A 15,419-nucleotide genomic window follows, 5' to 3' on the forward strand; every position below is an offset into this window, starting at 1 on the left:
GTTTTGGCCACTTATTTGGTTTGGCTAAATAATGGTTTAAGTGGAAACCATTAAAGATCACAGTTCCAACTCAGGCCCCAGAGCAGAGAGCTGAAGTCTGAGCTTCAAGTTCCCAGGTTTTCTGTCTGATTGTGGCCCTTCACATGCAGGTTGATGCAGGTGCTCTTGCCTCTCCCTTTCATTTCCAGGACCCCTCATTGGGATTCAGCTGCAACAATTAGGCTACCCCAAAGATAGCATGTGACAGGGAGTAGTCACCTGCTCTGGCTGCTCTGGCATGTGGCTTAGTTCTACATGATACACATCACCTGTCTAACTTGGATGACAACATCCAAGTCTAAAAGCTGGATTCCTGTACCACTTCTGAGTCCCAGCCTGCATGCTCAGCCTGTCTCCCATATCTAAAGTGTAGGTCTTGGCTCTTTATCATCTCATGCCCTGTTTATAATAACCCAAAGGACAGCATCTTCCTTCCTTGAGTCAGTCTCATCCCAGTGCTTAGACACACAACTCACACACCCTGCCAATAGCTGCAGTTCTAACGCTGGCATCCTGACTCTCTAAGGTGAAGACACACAAGCATTCTCCAAGGGATACACCTCGCAAGGCTTTATGCACCTACATGTTTCTTAGGAGGCTGTGTGAATTCCCTGCACCCTATTTGTACCAGCTGAAACTTGATATTATCACCTTGCTGGTCAGTACATCCAACTGGATCCTTTTTTTTGTAGATTTATAAATATTATACAGTATTCTGTCTGCAGGTTTGCCTACATGCCAATAGAGGACGTCAGATCTGATTATAGATGGTTGTGAACCACCATGTGGTTGCTGGGAATTGAACCCTGAACCCGTGGAAGTCAATGCTCTTTATCTTTGAGATATCTCTCCAGCCTTTTTTTTTTACTATATTATATTAAAGAACATTAGTAACCTGAGACTATCCCTGCCCAGATTTACACTGCTTTCTTAATTTATACTTCTTTAGCTGACCCAGCTTAGCTGATAACCAAGCTTAGTTCTCTTTGCTAAGCAGAAAGTCTCCTACATTTATCTTCAACCCTTGGGCTACACAGCTACTTATAAACAGACAAATAAGTAGATGAAACTCTTATTGAGAAGAATAATGTGATAACCTTTTATTCAAAAGCAGTTTCTAGCCTTCCTCCATGTGTATATAGTCAAATCTCGAGATGTCCCAGTGAGCTGAGACAGCTGAAGATTCTTTCCCTTAGGATGACAATATTGGAAGCACCACAACCTAAAGAGTTAATAAACTTCCTGAAGAAAGAATCATATGGACAGAACCTTGTGGTTTTGAAGCCTCTAGACAATATCTGCCAACAAGGAGCACATCCAAACTCCCGGCTGAGCCAGGCATGGAGATGCAGACCTAGAATCCCAGAGGTTACCAGCAAGAGGATCAGGAGTTAAGGGTCATCCTCTGCTACATAGTGACTTTGAAGACATCCTAGATTACATCCTGGCCACAAAAATCAAAACTAAAAACCTCCATGGGCTGTAATACCAAATAAGGTTCTGTAGAACTGGCCAGCAATATCTGTCTTAAGTAGAAACAAATATTTGGGGGGCACTGTTTGTACTGACTCATAGTTTACTAATATATTAAATTTGCTTCTAATTGCTAATGTCCAAGTCATCAAGATCTCTGCTTAAAAGAAAAAAAATGGATCAGAGGACCCACAAGCTAGGCATGCTTTGCAAACTTCAGAATTCCCCAAGATTTTACATATGGTTTTTGAAAAAGCAGATCTTTTGGTGGAGTAAGCTTTGAAACATCTAAAATATTTTGCAATTCTTCCTGGAACTCAATGTGTGTATGTGGTTTTCTTCATTCTTTTTTCTTTTCCTTCTTCTTCAGAAAAGAAATTTAGAAATCAGTGAAGACATTTGAAAGCCTTGATACCATTTGGAGGCAACAGATGAACACCATACCTACTATGTCAGCCAACCTCACCATTGCCTTCAGCTGTGAGAAGCTGGGGTTACTGTTTTTACTATACCTCAAAAATAAAGACAGAGGAACAAAAAGGTGAAGAGATTTGCCCAAGGTCACATGTCTACAAATGTCTGTGTACCCTGAGTTAAGAATCAGTTTCTAAGTGCCTCTTTTGCCAAGGTTCTCCTAATGATCAAATTTAGACATCACCGGATTTCACAGCGACCCTCCTCTTCCCAGAGCCTCAGCATCCAGGGATGGGTCCAGACTAGACCTCACCCAGAAGCCAGCACAGTTAAGAAGGCCGTCCTATCTTGGGTCACTTCTCTCACACAGCCCTTTGGGATGGGAAGAGTTGCCTGCAAAGGGGTCACCTGGAAACAATCCTTCTTGCCCCTCGTAATTGATGTTTGGGGAGAACGTCCTTCCAGTCCTTTCAAGTTTGGAAATTTAGAGTTCTAAAAGACATACAATTTGTTTTTGCTGTCTTCATTGAGTCTAATGGCGGTCAACTTTACACAGCATTTCCGCCCCTTTCCTTTGCTCCTTAATCCGGATGTTTTCTTTTCTTTATCTCAGACACAAAAAAGTGTGTAACAAGAGCAGTGATGATGGCATGTGCCACAAAGGGAGGGGACTGAGAGTGTGGCCACACATCTGTCTGAGATATGCAGACTCACTCAGCTAGGACACGCAGAGCAGTGGTCTTCAAACTCAGGCGGACACAGATGTTTCCGGGGAGGTTGGTCTAACCTGCAGGCTCCCTTCCTCCCCTGCCCCCAGGCTATCCAAGGAGTATCTAACAGAGGAAACCTTAGTATACCTCAGAACCCGCCTTCCAAACAAGACCTCTATGGGATATTGATACAAGAACCCTGTGGACCACACTTCAAAGTACCATGCCTCGATTTGTCTGTGGGTCCCAGGGAAAGGAAAAAAATTAAAAAGCGGCCTCTGGAGAAAATCTCCGTGGGAATTGAGTAATGCATCATTGTAAACTCTGTGTGAATTGTGACAGGAAGGGGTGGTGTGTTTGGGGAAGGGAAGTGCTTTATTTCAGTGGGGCACCCTAGGAGGCCTGGTTGGGGGTGAACCCACCACTACCAACTGGCAGCAGTAGTGAATGCCTGAGGCAAGATGTGCTAGGATGGTGGTCACATTGCTGGAAAAGAAGAGAAGCATTCAAGTGTTCCTCATGTGGTGGGTAGGGCTTGGTTCACACGGGTTTAAGCTATGTCACCCCAGAAGAATCAGAAAAGCAACTGAGAGGAGGGGGCTAGAGGAGTTTCCATGAGTCTTAACCATGTCTTGCTTCAATGTTGGGCAATGCTGAACCGAAATCCTGAGTGTGAGGAATGACATTACAGTTTCTAATGCGAGCACTAGCCAGGAACCGAGTCCTTCCCTTGGTGTTGCCCTGTGATCCTGGCTTGTTCCCTACACCCTAGTCCCCTCACTCTTCCCAGCTCCCATCATTTCTCACGTTCTTCACTCTGGAGTGTCCACTCAGCCCCCCTCCATCTAATCTCACCCCACAGATGTTAGCTGGATCATGAAATCACTACCACCGTCTGGGGGTCATTTATGGCAGCCTTCTTAAAAAATACTCAGAAGGGCCAGAAATGCCTCAAGTGAAATTCCGATGCTGAGATAGAAAAGAACACTTCGCTGGTGGTCACGCCAGCTCTCCCTTAGCTTGTGAAGAATATGTGCGAGCCTTAGGGATAATGAGTGGAACCGAAAGTTCTACTCTCCTACTGCATCAACTCATGGGCACCTTTCTTTGAGTCGAATCCACACGACATCTGTAGGTCCCTTGCTCTGTGGCCCCATTAACAAGCATAAATTCTTACCAGGTAGGTTGCCAGGCACAAACTGGTGCGGCCATGCGCGTCCTGGGTATTAATGTTGGCGCCCATCTTCAACAGCAGTTTCACCGTGTCTACTTGACGCCCAGAAACCGCATGCATCAAGGGCGTGCATCCTGGAATGAGGCATTTCAGCAGCCCTTTACAAACGTTTAACTTTAGAGATTTAGAGCAGACCATTTGCCTATCCATCTGCTTTGCTTTCCCGTAGCACGAATCCAGCTGCTGGATGTTGTGGGTCTGAGATGAAGATGATGATAGCATCCGCTTGCATAAGTGTTGGGTTTCCTTCTAATCTCCCTCCCCTTAGTTGTCTATAATTCTCCCTCTCCTCCTTCTCAGTTGACTGGAATAGTTGGTGGATTAAAACAGTTTGGGCAGATGACCAGAACTGGCCGTTGTGGTCTCAGGGATGTGAATAACTCCAGATATACCGGGTAAGTTTATCCACACTAAGCCGAGGTAGTGCAGAATCTGGAAGAGCGGCTTTTGGTCCACCTAGGCAAACAGGTTCAGCACACATTGACAGGCAGGGGGTGGCAAAGCTGGGTGGTAGCCTTGGGCTTCACAAATTCTCAGTAGGATCCACCTCACTGAATTCTTCTCTTTCTGAATCAATACAGCCAAAGGCATTTTGTTTTTTAGTGTGTTTTCTTTCTGAATAAAAATAGAGATGAATGAACCCATTTTATTTAATTTTGTGGGGCTGGAACAAACAAGGAATGTCACATTCCTTCAGTCCAAGGGACCAAGCTTAGAGCCAACCCACTGGCGAACTGACATGTGCTTAGACGCTATGGAGATGGTGGTTCTCTTCTGGATACACCCAGCAGCTGTGGTCCCCAGAGAGGGCTGCTGTTCTCGCTGAACATGGCAGCTGGTGGTCCAGCAGCCCTCTTTTCTGAGATCCTTTTCAGACATTCATTCTGGGTAAAGCAGCAATAAAGTGATTCTTAGGAAAGTGAGGGGTGAGATTTTTCTCTCTTCTTCCTTTTCCCCTCTCTTCTTTCTCCTTTCCTCCTTATCCCTCATTTCTTTCTTTCCCCATCTCTTCCTTCCTCCCTTCCCACTTCCTTTCTCCCTCCTTCCTTCCCTTACTTCCTCCCTACTTCCCTTTCCTATCAAGCAGTTGCAAGCTGCTGTGGTGGCGCACACACACACTCGGGAGGCAGAGGCAGGCAGATCTCTGAGTTCAAGGCCAGCCTGGTCTACAGATCAAGTTCCAGGAAAGCCAGGACTACACAGAGAGATTTTGCGTGGAAAAACCAGAAACAAATAAAAATTATTAAAAATGAAAGTGGTAGTTATGACCATTAGAGGGGAAAGAAAAGACACAATGAATAAGAAAATGAAACAATTTGTGAATCTGAGATATTCAGTAAATAAAACAAATTAATTTTTTTCATATTATTTTCATAAAATTACATGATCTGCCTGACTAGTTTATATTCATCTTGAGGTTGTACTTTCTACATAAATTTCTTCAGAGAACAAAGAACAGAAAATTGTATTATTAACAGGCATGATTTATTATAAAGTTTTGATAACTAAAATAAGAAATAGCTCAACAGTGTAGAAAGGAGAGTCCAGGAAACACTCAGACGTGCACGGGGCTCACTGTGTAATTGAAGTGGTAGTGTACACTAGCAGAGAGGACAGAGGGACTTAATAAATATGTACTGACAAATTGGCTGCATACAGATGCCAAATTCAAATGCAACCAGATTCCCCACCACTCATAAATACAAACCAGATGGATTAGAGATGAAATGTAAGAGGCAAAATCTAACACTCCAGAAAGAAAATGCAAACTCATGGTCTTATAATCTTAGGGACTTGTGGAAGAAGGAAAAACCAAAAACTGTAAAAAAAAAATACCTTGTTAAATTCAACTACATATGAATTTAATTTTCCATAGTATATATTATCAGTCAAAATTCAAAGACTAGCTACACACTGGCAGAATATTTTTGTTTTTAATTTTTAGCTAATTTACTATCCTTTTTTTGTTTTTGTTTTTCGAGACAGAGTTTCTCTGTGGCTTTGGAGCCTGTCCTGGAAGTAACTCTTGTAGACCAGGCTAGCCTCGAACTCACAGAGATCCACCTGCCTCTGCCTCTGGAGTGCTGGGATTAAAGGCGTGTGCCACCACCACTGCCAGGCTATCTTTTTTTTTTAGACTTGGTTTTAAACACATAACCTAGGTTGGCCTTGAACTAGTGATCTGCCTGCCTCAACTTCCTGAGTGCAGGGATCACACATCTGTTCTGCCATACCTAGTAAGAAAAGTTATTCTAATTTGTAAAATTTAATTATTAGGTAAACTAAATAAAGAGCAATTCAATCAGAGAGACATAATGATCTAAGAGGGAAAGGAGATATATGCATATAAGAAGAAATGTCCTGTGTTGCCAAGGATTTGGGAACCAATGACAGCATCACCATTTTTGTCCCCTTTGTCATCTTTGTCTTCATCCTTGTCCTCATCATCATTGGTACAGCATCTCACTACACAGCTCAGGAAGCCCAGGCTAGCCTTCTGTCTTGCTGTTCACTTATGCCATTCCCAAGTGGGTCAGTTTTCATTACTCATCTTTGTTCTTCCGTATGAGTGTTTCTTTATGAAATATACCCAGAAGTAGAATTACTTGGTCACAGGTACAAACATTTTGACTTTTGTTAAATATTGTCAATTTTATCAGGCAGCTCAGCTGGACTGAGCCCTTTGATGAGAGAGGGGCCTAGTGCATCTGGTCAGTTTCAAGGACTTCCTGGAGCTTTTGAGATGTTTATTTCCTTACTTTAAGCAGAGCCTCTCCAGTCTAGAGTGTTTCAATTCCTCTTAGACATCTTGAACCTTAAGGAACTTCCCTCAAAGATGGAAAGCTTTACCAGAGAGGAAATTTCTACAAACACTAGTTTTTTTTTTCCTATTTGAAAATGCAAGCCAGATAAATTTGCCTATGTGTGTTTACTTGTGAGTGTGCCTGTGTGAAAATACACACATCAGGTTTTGATAAACGTGTGATCTGCCTACTTTTAGAAACCGAATTAATCCTGAATATCCTGCAAATGCATCTCTGTGTTTATTACACTCTTTCCCATGAGTGTGACACATACATCCCTTTATTCAGATTTTCTTATATTTATCTCATAGGTATTTTAAGTGTTCTGCATTATACACACACACACACACACACACTTATGGATTCCTTTCAATGGTATCATATTTTAAGTTTTGTTTTCTACATATTAGTGTCTAGTACATAGATTGATGTACTCATCTTAGGCCTGTGATCTCTGAACTCACACCTTAGGATTGTCGATGGTGATTTGTGAATTTTGTATTTTCTTCCCTTGCCTTCTTCCCCTGACCTTTTGAATTTATATTGCGCTGAATACGCGTGCTGAGAGTAGACATTTCCTCCTATGTTCCTGACCTCAGAGTCAAACATTCAGTCATTAACTATTAAGTAATACTGTCCCTCTAGACCAGTGGTTCTCAGCTTGTGGGTTGTGACGTCTTTGGGGGTTGGATGACCCTTTCACAGGGGTTGCCTATGACCATAAGAAAACACAGATATTTACATTATGATTCGTAATAGTAGCAAAATCAGTTATGAAGTAGCAATGAAAGTAATTTCATGGTTGGGGGTCACCACAACCTGAGTAGCTGTGTTAAAGAGTCGCAGAATTATGAAGGCTGAGAGCCACTGTTCTAGACTGTTTGAAGATAATCTTAGGACAGAAAATCAGAGAGGAGATTTTCCTAAATTGCCTGGCATAGTCTTGTACTCATGACTCTCGTGATTTAGCTTCCCAAGACATTAGAATTGCAGGCTCATACTACCATGTCTAGTTTTGTTCTCTGTCACATAGAGAAAGTTCCTTTCCACTTCTATTTTCTGATATTCAAAATTATGGAAGTGTATTGAATTTAAATTCCATCAAGTGCTTCTTTGCCAAGTAATATGATTTATTTTTCTTCTTTAACCAGCTAGTTTGGGAGATTTTATTGGTTCGCAAGTATTGACCTAGACTTACATTTCTAGAAGAAACCCAACTTGATTATGATATATAATTCATATATGTGAATTCATATAATCACTTTGGCACCTATATTCATGAGGATAATTGATAAATACAGGGATTTAAAATATTTTATTTATCTGGTATTGATAAGGAAATATTAATATTACTTATCTGTACTTATGAACCAGAATTACATTATTTTCTTCTTTTCTCTTTTTGAAAGAAATCATATAAAAATGGTGCTGATTATTCTTTAGACATTTATAGAGGGGCTGGAGAGAGAGCTCATAGTTCAGTGATTAAGAGCACTTGTTGATCTCCCAGAGGAGCTGGGTTTCCCTCCCAGGACTCACATGGTGGCTCACAACCATCTGTAACTCCAGTTCCAGAAGATCTGATACCCTCTTCTAAACCTGGGGCACATTCAGGAAAAACACTCCTACACTGAAAGTAAATCTAAATAACAAATAAATAAATGAATTCTAGAAATCAGTAAGCCCATCTAGGGCTGAACATACTCCTCTTTAGGAATTTTTAAATTATGAATCTAATTTCCTAAATAACTATAGGAATATTCAAATTGCCTCTCTCTTACTAGAGGGATTTATGGTTGTTTACATTAAAATTGTTTATTAACAGCTATTAATTGTGCATATTTCTGGTGCTCACTGTGGTATTTTCATGTCCTTGGTTTATTCCCGAAGGGACCAATGATGGAAGTATTCCCTCTCTGTGGACCCATGCATTAGTATATTGAGTTTCTTCTTAGCAATGCTTCCATATTGTCAATCCTGGTGTTTTGCCTAGCGAACACAGGTTTTCAGGAGCTTTTCTTTTGTTCAAGTCTGTTGGCATCCTGTGTTACCAACTCCTTCAGTCCCAACCCTGGGATACACAAGGCAAGATGAAGATCCAGACAACTCACCAGCACTCTGGTTCTCAGATCCCAGGACTTAACCAATCTGTTGTTTTCTCTTTGTTTTCCACAGTTATTATTTTTTTTATCATATCCAATGTTCTCCATTGAATTTAGAAAGAACGGGATGGGGAATACAACTATGCTGTCAACCAAGAGCCAAATTCTCTGCTCTCTGAAGGACTATGACATTTATATTTCTCCCGACATCCACTGCTGCTGATGTAACCATCTCTTCCTAGACACTTGTAACTACTGGTGGCCAGAACACTCAGTCCCCAAAATGTTTGCTGAGCGGTCATGAGGATCTGAGTAGGGTACCTAGGACACACTTAAGAAAGCCAGGCATAATGTTTTGTGCTTGTAATCTTGGCCCTGAGATGACGGAGACAGGCAGATACTTGGGCTCACTGGCCAGTCAGTTTAGTTAGCCTATTGGATAAGTTCCAAATTCCAGTGAGAAACCCTGTCTCAAAAATGAAATATATGGTACCTTATGAAAGATACTTTTGGTTTCCATAAGCACATATGCACACAGACAACTTATTGCCCATTCCTGCAAAAATACTGGCAACAAACCACTCATAATAAGAAATGAAGTATGATGCTGAAGGTTTGTGTCCAACACCTTCATGCAGAGAAATGCCAAGGGGTGCACACAGAACCACAGGCAAGACACCTCCAGTATCACAGGGCCAGTCAAAAATGTTTGAGATGTTGCTCACCGCAAAAGACCACCTCTGAGAAGATAAAGTATTGCAGCGTGGATTTAAAAAAAAAAAAAAGCACAAACAGCTCACCTTCGCTGTCACAGCATTCCAGGATGGAAGGGTCCTCTCGAATCACGGCAGTCAGAGCACTGACATCTCCATTAGACGCTGCCTGATACACCATGGTCAGGTCGACTTCCTCGGCTGAGTCACCTCCATGAATCAAATGGACACTCTGTTAGTGTACGGAGTGAATCCACTCAAAGAATAACACAGCCTAAATCGTCACCCACACAAGTGATTCACTAAGCCTCCCACCCCAGTGAATCCAGGCAGAGGCTGAGTCAGCCTGCTCACATACTCCCTGGGCACTTCTGAGGAAAAGCAGGCCGCTGTGGGCCACTGGTGACAACACCATGGGTTGGGGAAGGAGCCTTGGGATTAAGATGCCCTTTGACCTGTTATGACTCTTTAGGCAATCGGGTTTCCCAAAGTTAGAGAAGGCAGAGCGGGAAGATAGGCCTCCTCTTGCTTTCAATCTACTTTTCAAGAGCTGAGACAAGCTCCGTGGTCTTCTCAATTGCTTCTTGTTTAGAGGCAGGGTCTCATGTAGCCCAGGCTGGCCTTGGATTTTCTAGGTGGCTGAGGTTGACCTTGGATTTCTGACCCTCTAACACCCACCTCTGGGCAGTGCAGATGTGGGCTGTCACACCTGGTTTCATGCAGCTGTTGGGGATTGAAAGCATCTGCTCACTAGCTGAGCAGTCTGTGAACTAGGCTACGTCCTAGAACCTTGGCTCACCCGCCTTTGGGAGAAGCTTTATGCCCCTCCTTCTTTCTTCTGGAGATGCTCTGCACCTTCTCTGGTCCTGATCTTTGCTAACTGTATCTACAACCTCTTGTTGCTCATGGGAGGCACTGGCAGCCTGGGAAAGGAGAGGATGGGACTAACAGCTTCTCAATCAGCCTCTAGCTGTAGCTGCTCCTCTCAACCAGAAGCTTTTCTTATGTGAAACTGGCTCTCACTTAACCCCGTTATAACCATTTTCCTTCAGCTGTAAGCTGAGTTACTGCTCTCCACTGGTGTCCAACTATGGCGTTTAGATTTGAACCTTTTGCCTCATCTTGCGTTTTTGTCCTTTCATTAAAGTCTATTTTCCTCTCCCCTCCCCTCCCTTCCCCTTCCCTCCCCACATCTCCTCTCCCCTCCCCTCCTCTCCTCCCCCCTCCCCTCCCCTCCTCTCCTCCCCCCTCCCCTCCCCTCCCTTCCCCTCCCCTCCCCACCTCTCCTCTCCCCTCCCCTCCTCTCCTCTCCTCTCCCCTCCCCTCCTCTCCTCTCCTCTCCCCTCCCCTCCCCTCCCCTCCTCTCCTCTCCCCTCCCCTCCTCACCTCTCCTCTCCTCTGCTCTCCCTCCCCTCCCCTCCCCTTCCCTTCCCTTCTCCTTCCTTAATTCCTTCCTTCTTTCTTTCCTTCCTTCCTTCCTTTCATTTTCAAAACAGGGTTTTGTAGTGCAAATTCTAATTTGGTCTTTACAATAAAAACCCCCGAGACAGATATAGGGATAAATGCTGAAAGATCAGAGAGACAGAGCAGCCAGTCACTACTTACATCTACCGAATCCTCACACTGAATGGGTGATCCTGCCTTGAGGAATCCTCTGACTAAATGCTCCAATCTCCTATCTCCTCCTGCCTTATATTCCTCTCTCTGTCCAGCCATATCCCTTCCTGTCTCTACCTCCCTAGTGTTTGGATTAAAGGCATGTGACGCCCAAGTACTGGAATTAAAGGTGTGAGCCATCACCAACTGGCTCTGTTTCTCTTTTAGAATGGACCAATCTCACGTAGCCCAGGGTGGCCTTGAACTCACAGAGATCTATCTGCCTTTGCCTCCCGGAATGCTGGGATTAAAGGTGTGTGCCACCACTACCTGACCTCTTTGTCTAACTAGTGACTTAGCTCTGAACTCTGATCTTCAGGCAAGCGTTATTTGTTAGATAACAAACAAAATATCACCACAGGGTTTCTTGGTGTAACAACCCTGGCTGTCGTGGAAATCACTCTGTAGAGTCAGGCTGGCCTCAAACTCAGAGATCCACCCATCTCTGCCCTTCAAGTGCTGAGATTAAAGGCATGTGCTACCACCCTCCAGTTAAGTCTGTTCATTTGCAACCACCTGAGTGCATAAATGCTATTTCTGGAAGAACTAAGGTTGTAGGAAACTGTTTTGAAAGAGGTAGGCACCTGTGCAGCTCTGAAACTTTGTGAGGAATGGGTCCAACAAATTTTATTGCTAAGGGCAACAAGAGACTGGGAGTCAGGTGACCCTGGGGTGCACAGAGAAGGCTAGGAAGCAAGTTCGCGTGGGAAGACCCCTGGAGGGAGGCTGTACCAAGCCCTCAGTTGTTCTCAGGGGTATTTTCTCCAAGTGTAACTGATGTTCAGAGAAAGAATATCTCAACAGTCTTAAAGTAGTGTTTTCTTCTACTGCGGACACTGGGCCCAAGTTGGCTTTTCAGTTCTTTGAACTTCAGCTGGCACAAGTACTAAAGTTTTGGTTTGGTTCCTCTGTCCCAGTATTTCTGAGGAACCATTAATGATTTTTAACCAGTTGGCCAGTTCCAGGGCAAGCTTGTTGCTGAGAACGGCTTGCTTCTGACAACACTGTTTTGTAAAGTGAGTGCGGGCTTCCTATCTCGTCCATGTTTGGTTTTGTGTTTTCGATTTTGAAGAAGGCCCCTGTGTTCATTTGCATGCCAGGTGAAGGCTGTCTGGGACAAATACCACTCAAGTGTGGTCGGTTTGATGACTTTGGTACAAGCCATGCTTGTGCCAACCAGCTGTGTGGCAGTGCGGGCTAGTCACCCTCAACCAGCTCAGTTTCCTATCTATAAAGTGGAAGTGATCTTAGTGACATTGACAACCCCTCCTTTAGAGAGATGTCAGGGTGGCACTGTGTCAATATAAATTCCGTGTGCCCAGGAACAGCCTGACATTTTCTAATTTTTGCTCCATATAAACATTTTGGCTTATTTAGACAGCATTAGATGTATGAGACATATATTTAAAATGAGCTCTTGTTGATAATGGCTATCAAGGAAGCCGTGTATCACTTGCAATTCATTACAAATCTTCGTATAAGTCTGGAATTTTGTTCTGATGACTCCCAGTGCCTCTGGGCATAAGATCTAGGGCCCCAACTTAAAAGATGAACCTACTTTCGGCTATACATTCAAAGATGCTGATAGTGGTACCTGGAAGGGGGAGCCTGGTTGGCACAGGGAGCCGCTAAAGATGACAATGAAACTGTTGAGCCATTTGTTTCTTTTTGTTTTTGGATAGGGTATCGCTATGTAGTCCTTACTGGCCTGGGACTCACTCTGTAGATCAGACTGGTCTCAAATTTATGGGTGATCCTTCTCCCTCTGTCTCCCCTGTGCTGAGATCACAGGTGAAAGCTGTCGCACCAGACCCACCTGTGGGCTTTTAGAGACTGTATGTTATATAATAACATGTTCACATATTGTTCATGACTGAGTGGACAAAGTACAGAGAAGGCCTTTATCACAACGTGGAACTACACTGCTTCCTAGAATTAGGATCCCCAAAATATCTCATCAGAAGGATTTGGGTATCACATTTAATGTACAACATATCTGATTCTGTAAAATACCTACTAGGACTCATGGAAAGGTGACTGACTGACTGACTCTGTCCTTTTTGTTGTTCAATGCCCCCTGAACCTGATACCAGTTTTAACCTGAGTACTCTTGGGTGATCACCAGGGCTCTGCTTTCAGCCAAATAGCTGTTTCAGTGATCTGGGGGCGGAACTCGTGACCTGGAACGAAGCTATTAAGAATTTGCATCATCGTGGCCAAGGTGACGTATTCAGAGCTGTGACCCGGTTAGAGTTTGTGAAAAGCAAACAGACTCAAGCCTGGATGGTTGAGCGCGCTGCTCACTCTGTTTATCCACCCACGAATCGGGAACCTTGCAGTGAGCTTCTGGGTGGCAAGCCTGTCTTAGCAGATTGAAGATAGAATAGGGCCAAGAACGAATGAGTGAAGGAACGAGTGGAGACCTGTTGACGACACCTAAACACCTGCATCACCACCCCTTAGGCCCACAGTGTCACCAGAACACATACATCTGCCAATACATTATTTCTATTTGATTGTTATTTTGTACCATCTTGTGGGCAAGCTTGACTTTTCTTTTCCGATTGTGAGAGAGTTCCAAGCAAGGACAGTCTTAGCAGAGTACCCTAGCAAAGGAATCAGATTGATATTAGCTCCACAGGAATTCATGTTGAGTGCACTGGGAGGAACTCTAGCTGGTCACTGATTATAACCATACTGAAGGATGTCACAGGCTCCTTCCGTTCTTCACAGATCAGTGTCATACTGAGATCTCTAGCCTGTGAGTTAACGTGATGAGAGGAGGCTGGGAATAGTTAGAGACAGTGGATTTCATTTGTGTCTCATGAATGGCTCAAGAAAATAGGCTGGTTTGCTCTGCAGACAATCCCATGAGGTTAAGACTGTGGTCTAGATAGTTTGCCTATACAATATACAATTCACCATTTGAACCACTTCTAACTGTACAGTTCTGTGGCCTTGAGGTATTCAAAGTATTGCACAACCGCTACGACCAACCTCTCCAAGCCCTTTTCGTTTTCCAAAACCTCTGTACCCATTAAAGAGTAACCCCCATGTCTCCTACCCAGCCCCCAGAAAGCACTAATCCACTTTCTGTGTCCGTGAATGTGACTCTAGGGTTTTTTTTTTTTATAGGTGTGGAATCAACAGTATTTGCCTCTTTGTGATTGGATCATTTCACTGAGCAGAATGTCTGCGAGACCCATTCATGAAGGAGCATGGATCCCATTTTCCTTTCTTTTGAATGCTGAGTGATATTTTTTCCTATACATGAACGAATATACTGATCTCTTGATGGACACTTGGTTTTCCTTTGTCTTTCTCTTGGCTCCCGTGAGTAACGCGGCAGTGAACAGCATGCACAAACTGCTTTGACATTCTCCTTTCAGCTCCAAAGCGGAGCTGCTGGATCACACGCTTATACTTTTTCTTCTGTTCAGTTTTTAACAATCCACCATGCTGTCTGTGTTGCTTAGTTTTGTGTCAACTTGACCCGAGCTAGAGTCATTTGGGAAGAGCGACTCTCAATTGAGAAAATGCCTGTCATTCCTGTGCAGGTGGTCCTGCACTGTATAAGAAAGCAGGCTGAGGAAGCCTTGGGGACCAAGCAGTAAGCTGTGTTCCTCGATGGTCTCCTTTTCAGCTCTTGTCTTCCAGTTCCTGCCCTGATTTCCCTCAGTGACAGGTTGTTGGGCTGTGACCTGAGAGTTGTAGGATAGAATAAATGCTTTCCTCAAGTTGCCTTTGGCCATGGTATTTTATCACAGCAATAGAAGCCCCCTACTAAGACAATGTTTCTCAAGGCAACTTTATCATTTTATATCTCCATATCTGCCCACAGGTTCTCATTCCCCACAGCTCATTGCTCTTATGTATTGTGTGTGAAAGTGCATTATTTTTATAACAGTCATCCTTTGGAGTATGAAGTGGTATTTAGTTGTGGTTTTGAATTACATTTCCCTAATGTAATGTTGAACATCTTTTACAAGCGTCATTGACTGTCCCTCTGTTTTTGAAGGAATTTTGGAGGAATAATTATTAATATCCTTTACTCACTTTACTCACTGGTGTTTTGTGGAGCTGGGTTTTTTTGTGGAGCTATATGAAGAACCCTATTATTGATATTAACTTCTGTTTGAGATGCTTGATTCACAAACACCTTGTATTCTGTGGGTTTCCTGTCTGCATTGTTAATAGTATCTTGCAATCCAATTTGTCTGTTTCATTTTTTTGTTGCCTGTACATTTGACATAATGTCCCAAAAAGCAATGCCA

The 15,419-nt window shown here is 43.4% G+C and overlaps 1 protein-coding gene across 3 annotated transcripts in view; it reads right to left on the bottom strand.

The window, feature by feature from the left end:
- The window catches only part of Ankrd55 (ankyrin repeat domain 55), an 82,932-nt gene that overhangs the window by 54,621 nt on the left and 12,892 nt on the right, over positions 1-15,419 (bottom strand). For all 3 annotated transcript variants that reach the window (XM_041663188.1, XM_041663187.1, XM_041663190.1), the window contains exons 2-3: positions 9,577-9,699; positions 3,814-3,944 (exon numbers count right to left, since the gene is read on the bottom strand). In XM_041663188.1, coding sequence (XP_041519122.1) covers positions 3,814-3,944; positions 9,577-9,699 — 254 coding nt within the window. The remainder of the gene's footprint in view (positions 1-3,813; positions 3,945-9,576; positions 9,700-15,419) is intronic.

This window comes from Microtus oregoni, unplaced genomic scaffold (genome assembly GCF_018167655.1).
Source record: "Microtus oregoni isolate MIOR12 unplaced genomic scaffold, Mior012 000014F_ref0000157, whole genome shotgun sequence".
NCBI classification, from domain to species: domain Eukaryota; kingdom Metazoa; phylum Chordata; class Mammalia; order Rodentia; family Cricetidae; genus Microtus; species Microtus oregoni.